We start from the raw sequence: 22,192 nt of genomic DNA on the forward strand, positions 1-22,192 counted from the left end.
AAAAGACTGGAAGGAAAAGCTCACGAGGGAAAGACAACAACTTGAAGATGTAAAGGAGGAGATACAGAAGGAAAAAGAAGCCTTTGAGAGAAAGAAGGGATTGACCATGAAAGAAAGAGATGAGTTTGATCTGATGAAGTCTGAAACCCAGGGACAATTGGAGGAAATAGAACAAAACAAACAAGACATTTGTGTGGAGAAGGAAAAGCTGGATCAGATCAAAGCTGAGTTAGAAAGACGGTCTGAAGATGTGAATCAGGTCATGGATGAGACAAGACGGGAGAGGGGAAGGTTGAAGAACTGGCTATCCAAACTCAAAAACAACGAGAAGAAATGGTGGGTTTTATGGAAAAGAACAAACAAAAGCAGAACGAACTGGAACTCATGACTGACAAGATTGAAAGAGAGAAACAAGACATCGAAGAGAGTCGGGATGTGCTAACAAAGGAGAGAGAGGAGCTGGAACAAATGAGGAGTGAGATACAGCAACAGAGAGAGGAGACAGAATCTCACATGGAAGACCAAAGGAAAGAGAAAGAACATTTGGAACAAATGACGACGGACATGAAAAAACAGTTGCTAGAGATGGACAATGACAAGGAAATGATAGAAAGCTCAATGGGTGAACTGAGAGTGAAAGAGGCAGAAATGGTGAGAGAAAAAGACAACATGGATAACAAGATGGCTAGGCTCAAAGAGGAAGAGGATGGAATGCGGGAAGAAATAGGAAGGAAGATGGACATCTTAAAGAAGGAAAGTTGTGAAATCAAAAGACTTAGAGATGAAATTGACAGTGAAAAGGACCAGCTGAATGCAAAATTGCTTGAGTTGGAAAAAATGCGTGAAGAACTAGATAGAGAGAAGAAGGAAGTGAAAGACAGGAAGGATGAAACACTGAAAGAGAAAGATCAGTTGGAAGAGAGGCGAGGTAAGATAAGTAAGGAGAAAGAGGAATTGGATATCAGTCTTGAACTGATGAAAAGACAAAGGGAAGACTTGACGAGCTTGAAGGCTGAAGCAGAAGCACAGACCGAGGCTATGGAAAAAGACTGGAAGGAAAAGCTCACGAGGGAAAGACAACAACTTGAAGATGTAAAGGAGGAGATACAGAAGGAAAAAGAAGCCTTTGAGAGAAAGAAGGGATTGACCATGAAAGAAAGAGATGAGTTTGATCTGATGAAGTCTGAAACCCAGGGACAATTGGAGGAAATAGAACAAAACAAACAAGACATTCGTGTGGAGAAGGAAAAGCTGGATCAGATCAAAGCTGAGTTAGAAAGACGGTCTGAAGACGTAAATCAGGTCATGGACGAGACAAGACGGGAGAGGGGGAAGGTTGAAGAACTGGCTATCCAAACTCAAAAACAAAGAGATGAAATGGTGGGTTTTATGGAAAAGAACAAACAAAAGCAGAACGAACTGGAACTCATGAATGACAAGATTGAAAGAGAGAAACAAGGCATTGAAGAAAGTCGGGATGTGCTAACAAAGGAGAGAGAGGAGCTGGAACAAATGAGGAGTGAGATACAGCAACAGAGAGAGGAGACAGAATCTCACATGGAAGACCAAAGGAAAGAGAAAGAACATTTGGAACAAATGACGACGGACATGAAAAAACAGTTGCTAGAGATGGACAATGACAAGGAAATGATAGAAAGCTCAATGGGTGAACTGAGAGTGAAAGAGGCAGAAATGGTGAGAGAAAAAGACAACATGGATAACAAGATGGCTAGGCTCAAAGAGGAAGAGGATGGAATGCGGGAAGAAATAGGAAGGAAGATGGACATCTTAAAGAAGGAAAGTTGTGAAATCAAAAGACTTAGAGATGAAATTGACAGTGAAAAGGACCAGCTGAATGCAAAATTGCTTGAGTTGGAAAAAATGCGTGAAGAACTAGATAGAGAGAAGGAGGAAGTGAAAGACAGGAAGGATGAAACACTGAAAGAGAAAGATCAGTTGGAAGAGAGGCGAGGTAAGATAAGTAAGGAGAAAGAGGAATTGGATATCAGTCTTGAACTGATGAAAAGACAACGGGAAGACTTGACAAGCTTGAAGGCTGAAGCAGAAGCACAGACCGAGCCTATGGAAAAGACTGGAAGGAAAAGCTCACGAGGGAAAGACAACAACTTGAAGATGTAAAGGAGGAGATACAGAAGGAAAAAGAAGCCTTTGAGAGAAAGAAGGGATTGACCATGAAAGAAAGAGATGAGTTTGATCTGATGAAGTCTGAAACCCAGGGACAATTGGAGGAAATAGAACAAAACAAACAAGACATTCGTGTGGAGAAGGAAAAGCTGGATCAGATCAAAGCTGAGTTAGAAAGACGGTCTGAAGATGTAAATCAGGTCATGGACGAGACAAGACGGGAGAGGGGAAGGTTGAAGAACTGGCTATCCAAACTCAAAAACAACGAAATGAAATGGTGGGTTTTATGGAAAAGAACAAACAAAAGCAGAACGAACTGGAACTCATGAATGACAAGATTGAAAGAGAGAAACAAGGCATTGAAGAAAGTCGGGATGTGCTAACAAAGGAGAGAGAGGAGCTGGAACAAATGAGGAGTGAGATACAGCAACAGAGAGAGGAGACAGAATCTCATATGGAAGACCAAAGGAAAGAGAAAGAACATTTGGAACAAATGACGACGGACATGAAAAAACAGTTGCTAGAGATGGACAATGACAAGGAAATGATAGAAAGCTCAATGGGTGAACTGAGAGTGAAAGAGGCAGAAATGGTGAGAGAAAAAGACAACATGGATAACAAGATGGCTAGGCTCAAAGAGGAAGAGGATGGAATGCGGGAAGAAATAGGAAGGAAGATGGACATCTTAAAGAAGGAAAGTTGTGAAATCAAAAGACTTAGAGATGAAATTGACAGTGAAAAGGACCAGCTGAATGCAAAATTGCTTGAGTTGGAAAAAATGCGTGAAGAACTAGATAGAGAGAAGAAGGAAGTGAAAGACAGGAAGGATGAAACACTGAAAGAGAAAGATCAGTTGGAAGAGAGGCGAGGTAAGATAAGTAAGGAGAAAGAGGAATTGGATATCAGTCTTGAACTGATGAAAAGACAACGGGAAGACTTGACAAGCTTGAAGGCTGAAGCAGAAGCACAGACCGAGCCTATGGAAAAGACTGGAAGGAAAAGCTCACGAGGGAAAGACAACAACTTGAAGATGTAAAGGAGGAGATACAGAAGGAAAAAGAAGCCTTTGAGAGAAAGAAGGGATTGACCATGAAAGAAAGAGATGAGTTTGATCTGATGAAGTCTGAAACCCAGGGACAATTGGAGGAAATAGAACAAAACAAACAAGACATTCGTGTGGAGAAGGAAAAGCTGGATCAGATCAAAGCTGAGTTAGAAAGACGGTCTGAAGACGTAAATCAGGTCATGGACGAGACAAGACGGGAGAGGGGGAAGGTTGAAGAACTGGCTATCCAAACTCAAAAACAACGAGATGAAATGGTGGGTTTTATGGAAAAGAACAAACAAAAGCAGAACGAACTGGAACTCATGAATGACAAGATTGAAAGAGAGAAACAAGGCATTGAAGAAAGTCGGGATGTGCTAACAAAGGAGAGAGAGGAGCTGGAACAAATGAGGAGTGAGATACAGCAACAGAGAGAGGAGACAGAATCTCACATGGAAGACCAAAGGAAAGAGAAAGAACATTTGGAACAAATGACGACGGACATGAAAAAACAGTTGCTAGAGATGGACAATGACAAGGAAATGATAGAAAGCTCAATGGGTGAACTGAGAGTGAAAGAGGCAGAAATGGTGAGAGAAAAAGACAACATGGATAACAAGATGGCTAGGCTCAAAGAGGAAGAGGATGGAATGCGGGAAGAAATAGGAAGGAAGATGGACATCTTAAAGAAGGAAAGTTGTGAAATCAAAAGACTTAGAGATGAAATTGACAGTGAAAAGGACCAGCTGAATGCAAAATTGCTTGAGTTGGAAAAAATGCGTGAAGAACTAGATAGAGAGAAGGAGGAAGTGAAAGACAGGAAGGATGAAACACTGAAAGAGAAAGATCAGTTGGAAGAGAGGCGAGGTAAGATAAGTAAGGATAAAGAGGAATTGGATATCAGTCTTGAACTGATGAAAAGACAAAGGGAAGACTTGACAAGCTTGAAGGCTGAAGCAGAAGCACAGACCGAGCTATGGAAAAGACTGGAAGGAAAAGCTCACGAGGGAAAGACAACAACTTGAAGATGTAAAGGAGGAGATACAGAAGGAAAAAGAAGCCTTTGAGAGAAAGAAGGGATTGACCATGAAAGAAAGAGATGAGTTTGATCTGATGAAGTCTGAAACCCAGGGACAATTGGAGGAAATAGAACAAAACAAACAAGACATTCGTGTGGAGAAGGAAAAGCTGGATCAGATCAAAGCTGAGTTAGAAAGACGGTCTGAAGACGTAAATCAGGTCATGGACGAGACAAGACGGGAGAGGGGGAAGGTTGAAGAACTGGCTATCCAAACTCAAAAACAACGAGATGAAATGGTGGGTTTTATGGAAAAGAACAAACAAAAGCAGAACGAACTGGAACTCATGAATGACAAGATTGAAAGAGAGAAACAAGGCATTGAAGAAAGTCGGGATGTGCTAACAAAGGAGAGAGAGGAGCTGGAACAAATGAGGAGTGAGATACAGCAACAGAGAGAGGAGACAGAATCTCACATGGAAGACCAAAGGAAAGAGAAAGAACATTTGGAACAAATGACGACGGACATGAAAAAACAGTTGCTAGAGATGGACAATGACAAGGAAATGATAGAAAGCTCAATGGGTGAACTGAGAGTGAAAGAGGCAGAAATGGTGAGAGAAAAAGACAACATGGATAACAAGATGGCTAGGCTCAAAGAGGAAGAGGATGGAATGCGGGAAGAAATAGGAAGGAAGATGGACATCTTAAAGAAGGAAAGTTGTGAAATCAAAAGACTTAGAGATGAAATTGACAGTGAAAAGGACCAGCTGAATGCAAAATTGCTTGAGTTGGAAAAAATGCGTGAAGAACTAGATAGAGAGAAGGAGGAAGTGAAAGACAGGAAGGATGAAACACTGAAAGAGAAAGATCAGTTGGAAGAGAGGCGAGGTAAGATAAGTAAGGAGAAAGAGGAATTGGATATCAGTCTTGAACTGATGAAAAGACAAAGGAAGACTTGACAAGCTTGAAGGCTGAAGCAGAAGCACAGACCGAGCCTATGGAAAAAGACTGGAAGGAAAAGCTCACGAGGGAAAGACAACAACTTGAAGATGTAAAGGAGGAGATACAGAAGGAAAAAGAAGCCTTTGAGAGAAAGAAGGGATTGACCATGAAAGAAAGAGATGAGTTTGATCTGATGAAGTCTGAAACCCAGGGACAATTGGAGGAAATAGAACAAAACAAACAAGACATTAGTGTGGAGAAGGAAAAGCTGGATCAGATCAAAGCTGAGTTAGAAAGACGGTCTGAAGACGTAAATCAGGTCATGGACGAGACAAGACGGGATAGGGGGAAGGTTGAAGAACTGGCTATCCAAACTCAAAAACAAAGAGAAGAAATGGTGGGTTTTATTGAAAAGAACAAACAAAAGCAGAACGAACTGGAACTCATGAATGACAAGATTGAAAGAGAGAAACAAGGCATTGAAGAAAGTTTGGATGTGCTAACAAAGGAGAGAGAGGAGCTGGAACAAATGAGGTGAGTGAGATACAGCAACAGAGAGAGGAGACAGAATCTCACATGGAAGACCAAAGGAAAGAGAAAGAACATTTGGAACAAATGACGACGGACATGAAAAAACAGTTGCTAGAGATGGACAATGACAAGGAAATGATAGAAAGCTCAATGGGTGAACTGAGAGTGAAAGAGGCAGAAATGGTGAGAGAAAAAGACAACATGGATAACAAGATGGCTAGGCTCAAAGAGGAAGAGGATGGAATGCGGGAAGAAATAGGAAGGAAGATGGACATCTTAAAGAAGGAAAGTTGTGAAATCAAAAGACTTAGAGATGAAATTGACAGTGAAAAGGACCAGCTGAATGCAAAATTGCTTGAGTTGGAAAAAATGCGTGAAGAACTAGATAGAGAGAAGGAGGAAGTGAAAGACAGGAAGGATGAAACACTGAAAGAGAAAGATCAGTTGGAAGAGAGGCGAGGTAAGATAAGTAAGGATAAAGAGGAATTGGATATCAGTCTTGAACTGATGAAAAGACAAAGGGAAGACTTGACAAGCTTGAAGGCTGAAGCAGAAGCACAGACCGAGGCTATGGAAAAAGACTGGAAGGAAAAGCTCACGAGGGAAAGACAACAACTTGAAGATGTAAAGGAGGAGATACAGAAGGAAAAAGAAGCCTTTGAGAGAAAGAAGGGATTGACCATGAAAGAAAGAGATGAGTTTGATCTGATGAAGTCTGAAACCCAGGGACAATTGGAGGAAATAGAACAAAACAAACAAGACATTCGTGTGGAGAAGGAAAAGCTGGATCAGATCAAAGCTGAGTTAGAAAGACGGTCTGAAGACGTAAATCAGGTCATGGACGAGACAAGACGGGAGAGGGGGAAGGTTGAAGAACTGGCTATCCAAACTCAAAAACAACGAGATGAAATGGTGGGTTTTATGGAAAAGAACAAACAAAAGCAGAACGAACTGGAACTCATGAATGACAAGATTGAAAGAGAGAAACAAGGCATTGAAGAAAGTCGGGATGTGCTAACAAAGGAGAGAGAGGAGCTGGAACAAATGAGGAGTGAGATACAGCAACAGAGAGAGGAGACAGAATCTCACATGGAAGACCAAAGGAAAGAGAAAGAACATTTGGAACAAATGACGACGGACATGAAAAAACAGTTGCTAGAGATGGACAATGACAAGGAAATGATAGAAAGCTCAATGGGTGAACTGAGAGTGAAAGAGGCAGAAATGGTGAGAGAAAAAGACAACATGGATAACAAGATGGCTAGGCTCAAAGAGGAAGAGGATGGAATGCGGAAGAAATAGGAAGGAAGATGGACATCTTAAAGAAGGAAAGTTGTGAAATCAAAAGACTTAGAGATGAAATTGACAGTGAAAAGGACCAGCTGAATGCAAAATTGCTTGAGTTGGAAAAAATGCGTGAAGAACTAGATAGAGAGAAGGAGGAAGTGAAAGACAGGAAGGATGAAACACTGAAAGAGAAAGATCAGTTGGAAGAGAGGCGAGGTAAGATAAGTAAGGAGAAAGAGGAATTGGATATCAGTCTTGAACTGATGAAAAGACAAAGGGAAGACTTGACGAGCTTGAAGGCTGAAGCAGAAGCACAGACCGAGGCTATGGAAAAGACTGGAAGGAAAAGCTCACGAGGAAAGACAACAACTTGAAGATGTAAAGGAGGAGATACAGAAGGAAAAAGAAGCCTTTGAGAGAAAGAAGGGATTGACCATGAAAGAAAGAGATGAGTTTGATCTGATGAAGTCTGAAACCCAGGGACAATTGGAGGAAATAGAACAAAACAAACAAGACATTAGTGTGGAGAAGGAAAAGCTGGATCAGATCAAAGCTGAGTTAGAAAGACGGTCTGAAGACGTAAATCAGGTCATGGACGAGACAAGACGGGAGAGGGGGAAGGTTGAAGAACTGGCTATCCAAACTCAAAAACAACGAGATGAAATGGTGGGTTTTATGGAAAAGAACAAACAAAAGCAGAACGAACTGGAACTCATGAATGACAAGATTGAAAGAGAGAAACAAGGCATTGAAGAAAGTCGGGATGTGCTAACAAAGGAGAGAGAGGAGCTGGAACAAATGAGGAGTGAGATACAGCAACAGAGAGAGGAGACAGAATCTCACATGGAAGACCAAAGGAAAGAGAAAGAACATTTGGAACAAATGACGACGGACATGAAAAAACAGTTGCTAGAGATGGACAATGACAAGGAAATGATAGAAAGCTCAATGGGTGAACTGAGAGTGAAAGAGGCAGAAATGGTGAGAGAAAAAGACAACATGGATAACAAGATGGCTAGGCTCAAAGAGGAAGAGGATGGAATGCGGGAAGAAATAGGAAGGAAGATGGACATCTTAAAGAAGGAAAGTTGTGAAATCAAAAGACTTAGAGATGAAATTGACAGTGAAAAGGACCAGCTGAATGCAAAATTGCTTGAGTTGGAAAAAATGCGTGAAGAACTAGATAGAGAGAAGGAGGAAGTGAAAGACAGGAAGGATGAAACACTGAAAGAGAAAGATCAGTTGGAAGAGAGGCGAGGTAAGATAAGTAAGGATAAAGAGGAATTGGATATCAGTCTTGAACTGATGAAAAGACAAAGGGAAGACTTGACGAGCTTGAAGGCTGAAGCAGAAGCACAGACCGAGGCTATGGAAAAAGACTGGAAGGAAAAGCTCACGAGGGAAAGACAACAACTTGAAGATGTAAAGGAGGAGATACAGAAGGAAAAAGAAGCCTTTGAGAGAAAGAAGGGATTGACCATGAAAGAAAGAGATGAGTTTGATCTGATGAAGTCTGAAACCCAGGGACAATTGGAGGAAATAGAACAAAACAAACAAGACATTCGTGTGGAGAAGGAAAAGCTGGATCAGATCAAAGCTGAGTTAGAAAGACGGTCTGAAGACGTAAATCAGGTCATGGACGAGACAAGACGGGAGAGGGGGAAGGTTGAAGAACTGGCTATCCAAACTCAAAAACAACGAGATGAAATGGTGGGTTTTATGGAAAAGAACAAACAAAAGCAGAACGAACTGGAACTCATGAATGACAAGATTGAAAGAGAGAAACAAGGCATTGAAGAAAGTCGGGATGTGCTAACAAAGGAGAGAGAGGAGCTGGAACAAATGAGGAGTGAGATACAGCAACAGAGAGAGGAGACAGAATCTCACATGGAAGACCAAAGGAAAGAGAAAGAACATTTGGAACAAATGACGACGGACATGAAAAAACAGTTGCTAGAGATGGACAATGACAAGGAAATGATAGAAAGCTCAATGGGTGAACTGAGAGTGAAAGAGGCAGAAATGGTGAGAGAAAAAGACAACATGGATAACAAGATGGCTAGGCTCAAAGAGGAAGAGGATGGAATGCGGAAGAAATAGGAAGGAAGATGGACATCTTAAAGAAGGAAAGTTGTGAAATCAAAAGACTTAGAGATGAAATTGACAGTGAAAAGGACCAGCTGAATGCAAAATTGCTTGAGTTGGAAAAAATGCGTGAAGAACTAGATAGAGAGAAGGAGGAAGTGAAAGACAGGAAGGATGAAACACTGAAAGAGAAAGATCAGTTGGAAGAGAGGCGAGGTAAGATAAGTAAGGAGAAAGAGGAATTGGATATCAGTCTTGAACTGATGAAAAGACAAAGGAAGACTTGACAAGCTTGAAGGCTGAAGCAGAAGCACAGACCGAGCCTATGGAAAAAGACTGGAAGGAAAAGCTCACGAGGGAAAGACAACAACTTGAAGATGTAAAGGAGGAGATACAGAAGGAAAAAAGAAGCCTTTGAGAGAAAGAAGGGATTGACCATGAAAGAAAGAGATGAGTTTGATCTGATGAAGTCTGAAACCCAGGGACAATTGGAGGAAATAGAACAAAACAAACAAGACATTCGTGTGGAGAAGGAAAAGCTGGATCAGATCAAAGCTGAGTTAGAAAGACGGTCTGAAGACGTAAATCAGGTCATGGACGAGACAAGACGGGAGAGGGGGAAGGTTGAAGAACTGGCTATCCAAACTCAAAAACAACGAGATGAAATGGTGGGTTTTATGGAAAAGAACAAACAAAAGCAGAACGAACTGGAACTCATGACTGACAAGATTGAAAGAGAGAAACAAGACATCGAAGAGAGTCGGGATGTGCTAACAAAGGAGAGAGAGGAGCTGGAACAAATGAGGAGTGAGATACAACAACAGAGAGAGGAGACAGAATCTCACATGGAAGACCAAAGGAAAGAGAAAGAACATTTGGAAAAAATGACGACGGACATGAAAAAACAGTTGCTAGAGTTGGACAATGACAAGGAAATGATAGAAAGCTCAATGGGTGAACTGAGAGTGAAAGAGGCAGAAATGGTGAGAGAAAAAGACAACATGGATAACAAGATGGCTAGGCTCAAAGAGGAAGAGGATGGAATGCGGGAAGAAATAGGAAGGAAGATGGACATCTTAAAGAAGGAAAGTTGTGAAATCAAAAGACTTAGAGATGAAATTGACAGTGAAAAGGACCAGCTGAATGCAAAATTGCTTGAGTTGGAAAAAATGCGTGAAGAACTAGATAGAGAGAAGAAGGAAGTGAAAGACAGGAAGGATGAAACACTGAAAGAGAAAGATCAGTTGGAAGAGAGGCGAGGTAAGATAAGTAAGGAGAAAGAGGAATTGGATATCAGTCTTGAACTGATGAAAAGACAAAGGGAAGACTTGACGAGCTTGAAGGCTGAAGCAGAAGCACAGACCGAGGCTATGGAAAAAGACTGGAAGGAAAAGCTCACGAGGAAAGACAACAACTTGAAGATGTAAAGGAGGAGATACAGAAGGAAAAAGAAGCCTTTGAGAGAAAGAAGGGATTGACCATGAAAGAAAGAGATGAGTTTGATCTGATGAAGTCTGAAACCCAGGGACAATTGGAGGAAATAGAACAAAACAAACAAGACATTCGTGTGGAGAAGGAAAAGCTGGATCAGATCAAAGCTGAGTTAGAAAGACGGTCTGAAGACGTAAATCAGGTCATGGACGAGACAAGACGGGAGAGGGGGAAGGTTGAAGAACTGGCTATCCAAACTCAAAAACAACGAGATGAAATGGTGGGTTTTATGGAAAAGAACAAACAAAAGCAGAACGAACTGGAACTCATGAATGACAAGATTGAAAGAGAGAAACAAGACATTGAAGAAAGTTGGGATGTGCTAACAAAGGAGAGAGAGGAGCTGGAACAAATGAGGTGTGAGATACAGCAACAGAGAGAGGAGACAGAATCTCACATGGAAGACCAAAGGAAAGAGAAAGAACATTTGGAACAAATGACGACGGACATGAAAAAACAGTTGCTAGAGTTGGACAATGACAAGGAAATCATAGAAAGCTCAATGGGTGAACTGAGAGTGAAAGAGGCAGAAATGGTGAGAGAAAAAGACAACATGGATAACAAGATGGCTAGGCTCAAAGAGGAAGAGGATGGAATGCGGGAAGAAATAGGAAGGAAGATGGACATCTTAAAGCAGGAAAGTTGTGAAATCAAAAGACTTAGAGATGAAATTGACAGTGAAAAGGACCAGCTGAATGCAAAATTGCTTGAGTTGGAAAAAATGCGTGAAGAACTAGATAGAGAGAAGAAGGAAGTGAAAAACAGGAAGGATGAAACACTGAAAGAGAAAGATCAGTTGGAAGAGAGGCGAGGTAAGATAAGTAAGGAGAAAGAGGAATTGGATATCAGTCTTGAACTGATGAAAAGACAAAGGGAAGACTTGACGAGCTTGAAGGCTGAAGCAGAAGCACAGACCGAGGCTATGGAAAAAGACTGGAAGGAAAAGCTCACGAGGGAAAGACAACAACTTGAAGATGTAAAGGAGGAGATACAGAAGGAAAAAGAAGTCTTTGAGAGAAAGAAGGGATTGACCATGAAAGAAAGAGATGAATTTGATCTGATGAAGTCTGAAACCCAGGGACAATTGGAGGGAATAGAACAAAACAAACAAGGCATTCGTGTGGAGAAGGAAAAGCTGGATCAGATCAAAGCTGAGTTAGAAAGACGGTCTGAAGACGTAAATCAGGTCATGGACGAGACAAGACGGGAGAGGGGGAAGGTTGAAGAACTGGCTATCCAAACTCAAAAACAAAGAGAAGAAATGGTGGGTTTTATGGAAAAGAACAAACAAAAGCAGAACGAACTGGAACTCATGAATGACAAGATTGAAAGAGAGAAACAAGGCATTGAAGAAAGTCGGGATGTGCTAACAAAGGAGAGAGAGGAGCTGGAACAAATGAGGAGTGAGATACAGCAACAGAGAGAGGAGACAGAATCTCACATGGAAGACCAAAGGAAAGAGAAAGAACATTTGGAACAAATGACGACGGACATGAAAAAACAGTTGCTAGAGATGGACAATGACAAGGAAATGATAGAAAGCTCAATGGGTGAACTGAGAGTGAAAGAGGCAGAAATGGTGAGAGAAAAAGACAACATGGATAACAAGATGGCTAGGCTCAAAGAGGAAGAGGATGGAATGCGGGAAGAAATAGGAAGGAAGATGGACATCTTAAAGAAGGAAAGTTGTGAAATCAAAAGACTTAGAGATGAAATTGACAGTGAAAAGCACCAGCTGAATGCACAATTGCTTGAGTTGGAAAAAATGCGTGAAGAACTAGATAGAGAGAAGAAGGAAGTGAAAGACAGGAAGGATGAAACACTGAAAGAGAAAGATCAGTTGGAAGAGAGGCGAGGTAAGATAAGTAAGGAGAAAGAGGAATTGGATATCAGTCTTGAACTGATGAAAAGACAAAGGGAAGACTTGACGAGCTTGAAGGCTGAAGCAGAAGCACAGACCGAGCATATGGAAATAGACTGGAAGGAAAAGCTCACGAGGGAAAGACAACAACTTGAAGATGTAAAGGAGGAGATACAGAAGGAAAAAGAAGCCTTTGAGAGAAAGAAGGGATTGACCATGAAAGAAAGAGATGAGTTTGATCTGATGAAGTCTGAAACCCAGGGACAATTGGAGGAAATAGAACAAAACAAACAAGACATTCGTGTGGAGAAGGAAAAGCTGGATCAGATCAAAGCTGAGTTAGAAAGACGGTCTGAAGACGTAAATCAGGTCATGGACGAGACAAGACGGGAGAGGGGGAAGGTTGAAGAACTGGCTATCCAAACTCAAAAACAACGAGATGAAATGGTGGGTTTTATGGAAAAGAACAAACAAAAGCAGAACGAACTGGAACTCATGGATGACAAGATTGAAAGAGAGAAACAAGACATTGAAGAAAGTCGGGATGTGCTAACAAAGGAGAGAGAGGAGCTGGAACAAATGAGGTGTGAGATACAGCAACAGAGAGAGGAGACAGAATCTCACATGGAAGACCAAAGGAAAGAGAAAGAACATTTGGAACAAATGACGACGGACATGAAAAAACAGTTGTTAGAGGTGGACAATGACAAGGAAATGATAGAAAGCTCAATGGGTGAACTGAGAGTGAAAGAGGCAGAAATGGTGAGAGAAAAAGACAACATGGATGACAAGATGGCTAGGCTCAAAGAGGAAGAGGATAGAATGCGGGAAGAAATAGGAAAGAAGATGGACATCTTAAAGCAGGAAAGTTGTGAAATCAAAAGACTTAGAGATGAAATTGACAGTGAAAAGCACCAGCTGAATGCACAATTGCTTGAGTTGGAAAAAATGCGTGAAGAACTAGATAGAGAGAAGAAGGAAGTGAAAGACAGGAAGGATGAAACACTGAAAGAGAAAGATCAGTTGGAAGAGAGGCGATGTAAGATAAGTAAGGAGAAAGAGGAATTGGATATCAGTCTTGAACTGATGAAAAGACAAAGGGAAGACTTGACGAGCTTGAAGGCTGAAGCAGAAGCACAGACCGAGCATATGGAAATAGACTGGAAGGAAAAGCTCACGAGGGAAAGACAACAACTTGAAGATGTAAAGGAGGAGATACAGAAGGAAAAAGAAGCCTTTGAGAGAAAGAAGGGATTGACCATGAAAGAAAGAGATGAGTTTGATCTGATGAAGTCTGAAACCCAGGGACAATTGGAGGAAATAGAACAAAACAAACAAGACATTCGTGTGGAGAAGGAAAAGCTGGATCAGATCAAAGCTGAGTTAGAAAGACGGTCTGAAGACGTAAATCAGGTCATGGACGAGACAAGACGGGAGAGGGGGAAGGTTGAAGAACTGGCTATCCAAACTCAAAAACAACGAGATGAAATGGTGGGTTTTATGGAAAAGAACAAACAAAAGCAGAACGAACTGGAACTCATGGATGACAAGATTGAAAGAGAGAAACAAGACATTGAAGAAAGTTGGGATGTGCTAACAAAGGAGAGAGAGGAGCTGGAACAAATGAGGTGTGAGATACAGCAACAGAGAGAGGAGACAGAATCTCACATGGAAGACCAAAGGAAAGAGAAAGAACATTTGGAACAAATGACGACGGACATGAAAAAACAGTTGCTAGAGGTGGACAATGACAAGGAAATGATAGAAAGCTCAATGGGTGAACTGAGAGTGAAAGAGGCAGCAATGGTGAGAGAAAAAGACAACATGGATGACAAGATGGCTAGGCTCAAAGAGGAAGAGGATGGAATGCGGGAAGAAATAGGAAAGAAGATGGACATCTTAAAGCAGGAAAGTTGTGAAATCAAAAGACTTAGAGATGAAATTGACAGTGAAAAGCACCAGCTGAATGCACAATTGCTTGAGTTGGAAAAAATGTGTGAAGAACTAGATAGGGAGAAGAAGGAAGTGAAAGACAGGAAGGATGAAACACTGAAAGAGAAAGATCAGTTGGAAGAGAGGCGATGTAAGATAAGTAAGGAGAAAGAGGAATTGGATATCAGTCTTGAACTGATGAAAAGACAAAGGGAAGACTTGACGAGCTTGAAGGCTGAAGCAGAAGCACAGACCGAGCCTATGGAAATAGACTGGAAGGAAAAGCTCACGAGGGAAAGACAACAACTTGAAGATGTAAAGGAGGAGATACAGAAGGAAAAAGAAGCCTTTGAGAGAAAGAAGGGATTGACCATGAAAGAAAGAGATGAGTTTGATCTGATGAAGTCTGAAACCCAGGGACAATTGGAGGAAATAGAACAAAACAAACAAGACATTCGTGTGGAGAAGGAAAAGCTGGATCAGATCAAAGCTGAGTTAGAAAGACGGTCTGAAGACGTAAATCAGGTCATGGACGAGACAAGACGGGAGAGGGGGAAGGTTGAAGAACTGGCTATCCAAACTCAAAAACAACGAGATGAAATGGTGGGTTTTATGGAAAAGAACAAACAAAAGCAGAACGAACTGGAACTCATGAATGACAAGATTGAAAGAGAGAAACAAGACATTGAAGAAAGTCGGGATGTGCTAACAAAGGAGAGAGAGGAGCTGGAACAAATGAGGTGTGAGATACAGCAACAGAGAGAGGAGACAGAATCTCACATGGAAGACCAAAGGAAAGAGAAAGAACATTTGGAACAAATGACGACGGACATGAAAAAACAGTTGCTAGAGGTGGACAATGACAAGGAAATGATAGAAAGCTCAATGGGTGAACTGAGAGTGAAAGAGGCAGCAATGGTGAGAGAAAAAGACAACATGGATGACAAGATGGCTAGGCTCAAAGAGGAAGAGGATGGAATGCGGGAAGAAATAGGAAAGAAGATGGACATCTTAAAGCAGGAAAGTTGTGAAATCAAAAGACTTAGAGATGAAATTGACAGTGAAAAGCACCAGCTGAATGCACAATTGCTTGAGTTGGAAAAAAATGCGTGAAGAACTAGATAGAGAGAAGAAGGAAGTGAAAGACAGGAAGGATGAAACACTGAAAGAGAAAGATCAGTTGGAAGAGAGGCGAGGTAAGATAAGTAAGGAGAAAGAGGAACTGGATATCAGTCTTGAACTGATGAAAAGACAAAGGGAAGACTTGACGAGCTTGAAGGCTGAAGCAGAAGCACAGACCGAGCCTATGGAAATAGACTGGAAGGAAAAGCTCACGAGGGAAAGACAACAACTTGAAGATGTAAAGGAGGAGATACAGAAGGAAAAAGAAGCCTTTGAGAGAAAGAAGGGATTGACCATGAAAGAAAGAGATGAGTTTGATCTGATGAAGTCTGAAACCCAGGGACAATTGGAGGAAATAGAACAAAACAAACAAGACATTCGTGTGGAGAAGGAAAAGCTGGATCAGATCAAAGCTGAGTTAGAAAGACGGTCTGAAGACGTAAATCAGGTCATGGACGAGACAAGACGGGAGAGGGGGAAGGTTGAAGAACTGGCTATCCAAACTCAAAAACAACGAGATGAAATGGTGGGTTTTATGGAAAAGAACAAACAAAAGCAGAACGAACTGGAACTCATGAATGACAAGATTGAAAGAGAGAAACAAGACATTGAAGAAAGTCGGGATGTGCTAACAAAGGAGAGAGAGGAGCTGGAACAAATGAGGTGTGAGATACAGCAACAGAGAGAGGAGACAGAATCTCACATGGAAGACCAAAGGAAAGAGAAAGAACATTTGGAACAAATGACGACGGACATGAAAAAACAGTTGCTAGAGGTGGACAATGACAAGGAAATGATAGAAAGCTCAATGGGTGAACTGAGAGTGAAAGAGGCAGAAATGGTGAGAGAAAAAGACAACATGGATGACAAGATGGCTAGGCTCAAAGAGGAAGAGGATGGAATGCGGGAAGAAATAGGAAAGAAGATGGACATCTTAAAGCAGGAAAGTTGTGAAATCAAAAGACTTAGAGATGAAATTGACAGTGAAAAGCACCAGCTGAATGCACAATTGCTTGAGTTGGAAAAAATGCGTGAAGAACTAGATAGAGAGAAGAAGGAAGTGAAAGACAGGAAGGATGAAACACTGAAAGAGAAAGATCAGTTGGAAGAGAGGCGAGGTAAGATAAGTAAGGAGAAAGAGGAATGGATATCAGTCTTGAACTGATGAAAAGACAAAGGGAAGACTTGACGAGCTTGAAGGCTGAAGCAGAAGCACAGACCGAGCCTATGGAAATAGACTGGAAGGAAAAGCTCACGAGGGAAAGACAACAACTTGAAGATGTAAAGGAGGAGATACAGAAGGAAAAAGAAGCCTTTGAGAGAAAGAAGGGATTGACCATGAAAGAAAGAGATGAGTTTGATCTGATGAAGTCTGAAACCCAGGGACAATTGGAGGAAATAGAACAAAACAAACAAGACATTCGTGTGGAGAAGGAAAAGCTGGATCAGATCAAAGCTGAGTTAGAAAGACGGTCTGAAGACGTAAATCAGGTCATGGACGAGACAAGACGGGAGAGGGGGAAGGTTGAAGAACTGGCTATCCAAACTCAAAAACAAAGAGATGAAATGGTGGGTTTTATGGAAAAGAACAAACAAAAGCAGAACGAACTGGAACTCATGAATGACAAGATTGAAAGAGAGAAACAAGACATCGAAGAAAGTCTGGATGTGCTAACAAAGGAGAGAGAGGAGCTGGAACAAATGAGGTGTGAGATACAGCAACAGAGAGAGGAGACAGAATCTCACATGGAAGACCAAAGGAAAGAGAAAGAACATTTGGAACAAATGACAACGGACATGAAAAAACAGTTGCTAGAGGTGGACAATGACAAGGAAATGATAGAAAGCTCAATGGGTGAACTGAGAGTGAAAGAGGCAGAAATGGTGAGAGAAAAAGACAACATGGATGACAAGATGGCTAGGCTCAAAGAGGAAGAGGATGGAATGCGGGAAGAAATAGGAAAGAAGATGGACATCTTAAAGCAGGAAAGTTGTGAAATCAAAAGACTTAGAGATGAAATTGACAGTGAAAAGCACCAGCTGAATGCACAATTGCTTGAGTTGGAAAAAATGCGTGAAGAACTAGATAGAGAGAAGAAGGAAGTGAAAGACAGGAAGGATGAAACACTGAAAGAGAAAGATCAGTTGGAAGAGAGGCGAGGTAAGATAAGTAAGGAGAAAGAGGAACTGGATATCAGTCTTGAACTGATGAAAAGACAAAGGGAAGACTTGACGAGCTTGAAGGCTGAAGCAGAAGCACAGACCGAGCATATGGAAATAGACTGGAAGGAAAAGCTCACGAGGGAAAGACAACAACTTGAAGATGTAAAGGAGGAGATACAGAAGGAAAAAGAAGCCTTTGAGAGAAAGAAGGGATTGACCATGAAAGAAAGAGATGAGTTTGATCTGATGAAGTCTGAAACCCAGGGACAATTGGAGGAAATAGAACAAAACAAACAAGACATTCGTGTGGAGAAGGAAAAGCTGGATCAGATCAAAGCTGAGTTAGAAAGACGGTCTGAAGACGTAAATCAGGTCATGGACGAGACAAGACGGGAGAGGGGGAAGGTTGAAGAACTGGCTATCCAAACTCAAAAACAACGAGATGAAATGGTGGGTTTTATGGAAAAGAACAAACAAAAGCAGAACGAACTGGAACTCATGAATGACAAGATTGAAAGAGAGAAACAAGACATTGAAGAAAGTCTGGGATGTGCTAACAAAGGAGAGAGAGGAGCTGGAACAAATGAGGAGTGAGATACAGCAACAGAGAGAGGAGACAGAATCTCACATGGAAGACCAAAGGAAAGAGAAAGAACATTTGGAACAAATGACAACGGACATGAAAAAACAGTTGCTAGAGGTGGACAATGACAAGGAAATGATAGAAAGCTCAATGGGTGAACTGAGAGTGAAAGAGGCAGAAATGGTGAGAGAAAAAGACAACATGGATGACAAGATGGCTAGGCTCAAAGAGGAAGAGGATGGAATGCGGGAAGAAATAGGAAAGAAGATGGACATCTTAAAGCAGGAAAGTTGTGAAATCAAAAGACTTAGAGATGAAATTGACAGTGAAAAGCACCAGCTGAATGCACAATTGCTTGAGTTGGAAAAAATGCGTGAAGAACTAGATAGAGAGAAGAAGGAAGTGAAAGACAGGAAGGATGAAACACTGAAAGAGAAAGATCAGTTGGAAGAGAGGCGAGGTAAGATAAGTAAGGAGAAAGAGGAATTGGATATCAGTCTTGAACTGATGAAAAGACAAAGGGAAGACTTGACGAGCTTGAAGGCTGAAGCAGAAGCACAGACCGAGCCTATGGAAATAGACTGGAAGGAAAAGCTCACGAGGGAAAGACAACAACTTGAAGATGTAAAGGAGGAGATACAGAAGGAAAAAGAAGCCTTTGAGAGAAAGAAGGGATTGACCATGAAAGAAAGAGATGAATTTGATCTGATGAAGTCTGAAACCCAGGGACAATTGGAGGGAATAGAACAAAACAAACAAGACATTAGTGTGGAGAAGGAAAAGCTGGATCAGATCAAAGCTGAGTTAGAAAGACGGTCTGAAGACGTAAATCAGGTCATGGACGAGACAAGACGGGATAGGGGGAAGGTTGAAGAACTGGCTATCCAAACTCAAAAACAAAGAGAAGAAATGGTGGGTTTTATTGAAAAGAACAAACAAAAGCAGAACGAACTGGAACTCATGAATGACAAGATTGAAAGAGAGAAACAAGACATCGAAAAAAGTTTGGATGTGCTAACAAAGGAGAGAGAGGAGCTGGAACAAATGAGGTGTAAGATACAGCAACAGAGAGAGGAGACAGAATCTCACATGGAAGACCAAAGGAAAGAGAAAGAACATTTGGAACAAATGACGACGGACATGAAAAAACAGTTGCTAGAGTTGGACAATGACAAGGAAATGATAGAAAGCTCAATGGGTGAACTGAGAGTGAAAGAGGCAGAAATGGTGAGAGAAAAAGACAACATGGATAACAAGATGGCTAGGCTCAAAGAGGAAGAGGATGGAATGCGGGAAGAAATAGGAAGGAAGATGGACATCTTAAAGCAGGAAAGTTGTGAAATCAAAAGACTTAGAGATGAAATTGACAGTGAAAAGCACCAGCTGAATGCACAATTGCTTGAGTTGGAAAAAAATGCGTGAAGAACTAGATAGAGAGAAGAAGGAAGTGAAAGACAGGAAGGATGAAACACTGAAAGAGAAAGATCAGTTGGAAGAGAGGCGAGGTAAGATAAGTAAGGAGAAAGAGGAACTGGATATCAGTCTTGAACTGATGAAAAGACAAAGGGAAGACTTGACGAGCTTGAAGGCTGAAGCAGAAGCACAGACCGAGCATATGGAAATAGACTGGAAGGAAAAGCTCACGAGGGAAAGACAACAACTTGAAGATGTAAAGGAGGAGATACAGAAGGAAAAAGAAGCCTTTGAGAGAAAGAAGGGATTGACCATGAAAGAAAGAGATGAGTTTGATCTGATGAAGTCTGAAACCCAGGGACAATTGGAGGAAATAGAACAAAACAAACAAGACATTCGTGTGGAGAAGGAAAAGCTGGATCAGATCAAAGCTGAGTTAGAAAGACGGTCTGAAGACGTAAATCAGGTCATGGACGAGACAAGACGGGAGAGGGGGAAGGTTGAAGAACTGGCTATCCAAACTCAAAAACAAAGAGAAGAAATGGTGGGTTTTATGGAAAAGAACAAACAAAAGCAGAACGAACTGGAACTCATGAATGACAAGATTGAAAGAGAGAAACAAGACATCGAAGAAAGTCTGGATGTGCTAACAAAGGAGAGAGAGGAGCTGGAACAAATGAGGTGTGAGATACAGCAACAGAGAGAGGAGACAGAATCTCACATGGAAGACCAAAGGAAAGAGAAAGAACATTTGGAACAAATGACACGGACATGAAAAACAGTTGCTAGAGGTGGACAATGACAAGGAAATGATAGAAAGCTCAATGGGTGAACTGAGAGTGAAAGAGGCAGAAATGGTGAGAGAAAAAGACAACATGGATGACAAGATGGCTAGGCTCAAAGAGGAAGAGGATAGAATGCGGGAAGAAATAGGAAAGAAGATGGACATCTTAAAGCAGGAAAGTTGTGAAATCAAAAGACTTAGAGATGAAATTGACAGTGAAAAGCACCAGCTGAATGCACAATTGCTTGAGTTGGAAAAAATGCGTGAAGAACTAGATAGAGAGAAGAAGGAAGTGAAAGACAGGAAGGATGAAACACTGAAAGAGAAAGATCAGTTGGAAGAGAGGCGAGGTAAGATAAGTAAGGAGAAAGAGGAACTGGATATCAGTCTTGAACTGATGAAAAGACAAAGGGAAGACTTGACGAGCTTGAAGGCTGAAGCAGAAGCACAGACCGAGCATATGGAAATAGACTGGAAGGAAAAGCTCACGAGGGAAAGACAACAACTTGAAGATGTAAAGGAGGAGATACAGAAGGAAAAAGAAGCCTTTGAGAGAAAGAAGGGATTGACCATGAAAGAAAGAGATGAGTTTGATCTGATGAAGTCTGAAACCCAGGGACAATTGGAGGAAATAGAACAAAACAAACAAGACATTCGTGTGGAGAAGGAAAAGCTGGATCAGATCAAAGCTGAGTTAGAAAGACGGTCTGAAGACGTAAATCAGGTCATGGACGAGACAAGACGGGAGAGGGGGAAGGTTGAAGAACTGGCTATCCAAACTCAAAAACAAAGAGAAGAAATGGTGGGTTTTATGGAAAAGAACAAACAAAAGCAGAACGAACTGGAACTCATTGAATGACAAGATTGAAAGAGAGAAACAAGACATTGAAGAAAGTCTGGATGTGCTAACAAAGGAGAGAGAGGAGCTGGAACAAATGAGGTGTGAGATACAGCAACAGAGAGAGGAGACAGAATCTCACATGGAAGACCAAAGGAAAGAGAAAGAACATTTGGAACAAATGACAACGGACATGAAAAAACAGTTGCTAGAGGTGGACAATGACAAGGAAATGATAGAAAGCTCAATGGGTGAACTGAGAGTGAAAGAGGCAGAAATGGTGAGAGAAAAAGACAACATGGATGACAAGATGGCTAGGCTCAAAGAGGAAGAGGATGGAATGCGGGAAGAAATAGGAAAGAAGATGGACATCTTAAAGCAGGAAAGTTGTGAAATCAAAAGACTTAGAGATGAAATTGACAGTGAAAAGCACCAGCTGAATGCACAATTGCTTGAGTTGGAAAAAATGCGTGAAGAACTAGATAGAGAGAAGAAGGAAGTGAAAGACAGGAAGGATGAAACACTGAAAGAGAAAGATCAGTTGGAAGAGAGGCGAGGTAAGATAAGTAAGGAGAAAGAGGAATTGGATATCAGTCTTGAACTGATGAAAAGACAAAGGGAAGACTTGACGAGCTTGAAGGCTGAAGCAGAAGCACAGACCGAGCCTATGGAAATAGACTGGAAGGAAAAGCTCACGAGGGAAAGACAACAACTTGAAGATGTAAAGGAGGAGATACAGAAGGAAAAAGAAGCCTTTGAGAGAAAGAAGGGATTGACCATGAAAGAAAGAGATGAATTTGATCTGATGAAGTCTGAAACCCAGGGACAATTGGAGGGAATAGAACAAAACAAACAAGACATTCGTGTGGAGAAGGAAAAGCTGGATCAGATCAAAGCTGAGTTAGAAAGACGGTCTGAAGACGTAAATCAGGTCATGGACGAGACAAGA

General features: G+C 41.4%; 1 protein-coding gene across 1 annotated transcript in view; it reads left to right on the forward strand.

Annotated features, from left to right (window-relative positions):
• si:ch211-250g4.3 (uncharacterized) overlaps nucleotides 1–22,192 on the forward strand; it is a 52,759-nt gene that overhangs the window by 20,856 nt on the left and 9,711 nt on the right. The window contains 21 exon segments of the mRNA XM_065020507.1: nucleotides 3–281; nucleotides 284–2,086; nucleotides 2,089–2,367; nucleotides 2,370–3,128; nucleotides 3,131–4,163; nucleotides 4,165–5,156; nucleotides 5,159–5,688; nucleotides 5,691–6,972; nucleotides 6,975–7,301; nucleotides 7,304–7,324; nucleotides 7,327–9,057; nucleotides 9,060–9,329; nucleotides 9,332–9,459; nucleotides 9,461–10,454; nucleotides 10,457–15,441; nucleotides 15,443–16,604; nucleotides 16,607–18,171; nucleotides 18,173–19,618; nucleotides 19,620–20,392; nucleotides 20,394–21,255; nucleotides 21,257–22,190. Coding sequence (XP_064876579.1) covers nucleotides 3–281; nucleotides 284–2,086; nucleotides 2,089–2,367; nucleotides 2,370–3,128; nucleotides 3,131–4,163; nucleotides 4,165–5,156; nucleotides 5,159–5,688; nucleotides 5,691–6,972; nucleotides 6,975–7,301; nucleotides 7,304–7,324; nucleotides 7,327–9,057; nucleotides 9,060–9,329; nucleotides 9,332–9,459; nucleotides 9,461–10,454; nucleotides 10,457–15,441; nucleotides 15,443–16,604; nucleotides 16,607–18,171; nucleotides 18,173–19,618; nucleotides 19,620–20,392; nucleotides 20,394–21,255; nucleotides 21,257–22,190 — 22,155 coding nt within the window.

This window comes from Oncorhynchus nerka, linkage group LG7 (assembly GCF_034236695.1).
Source record: "Oncorhynchus nerka isolate Pitt River linkage group LG7, Oner_Uvic_2.0, whole genome shotgun sequence".
NCBI lineage: Eukaryota > Metazoa > Chordata > Actinopteri > Salmoniformes > Salmonidae > Oncorhynchus > Oncorhynchus nerka.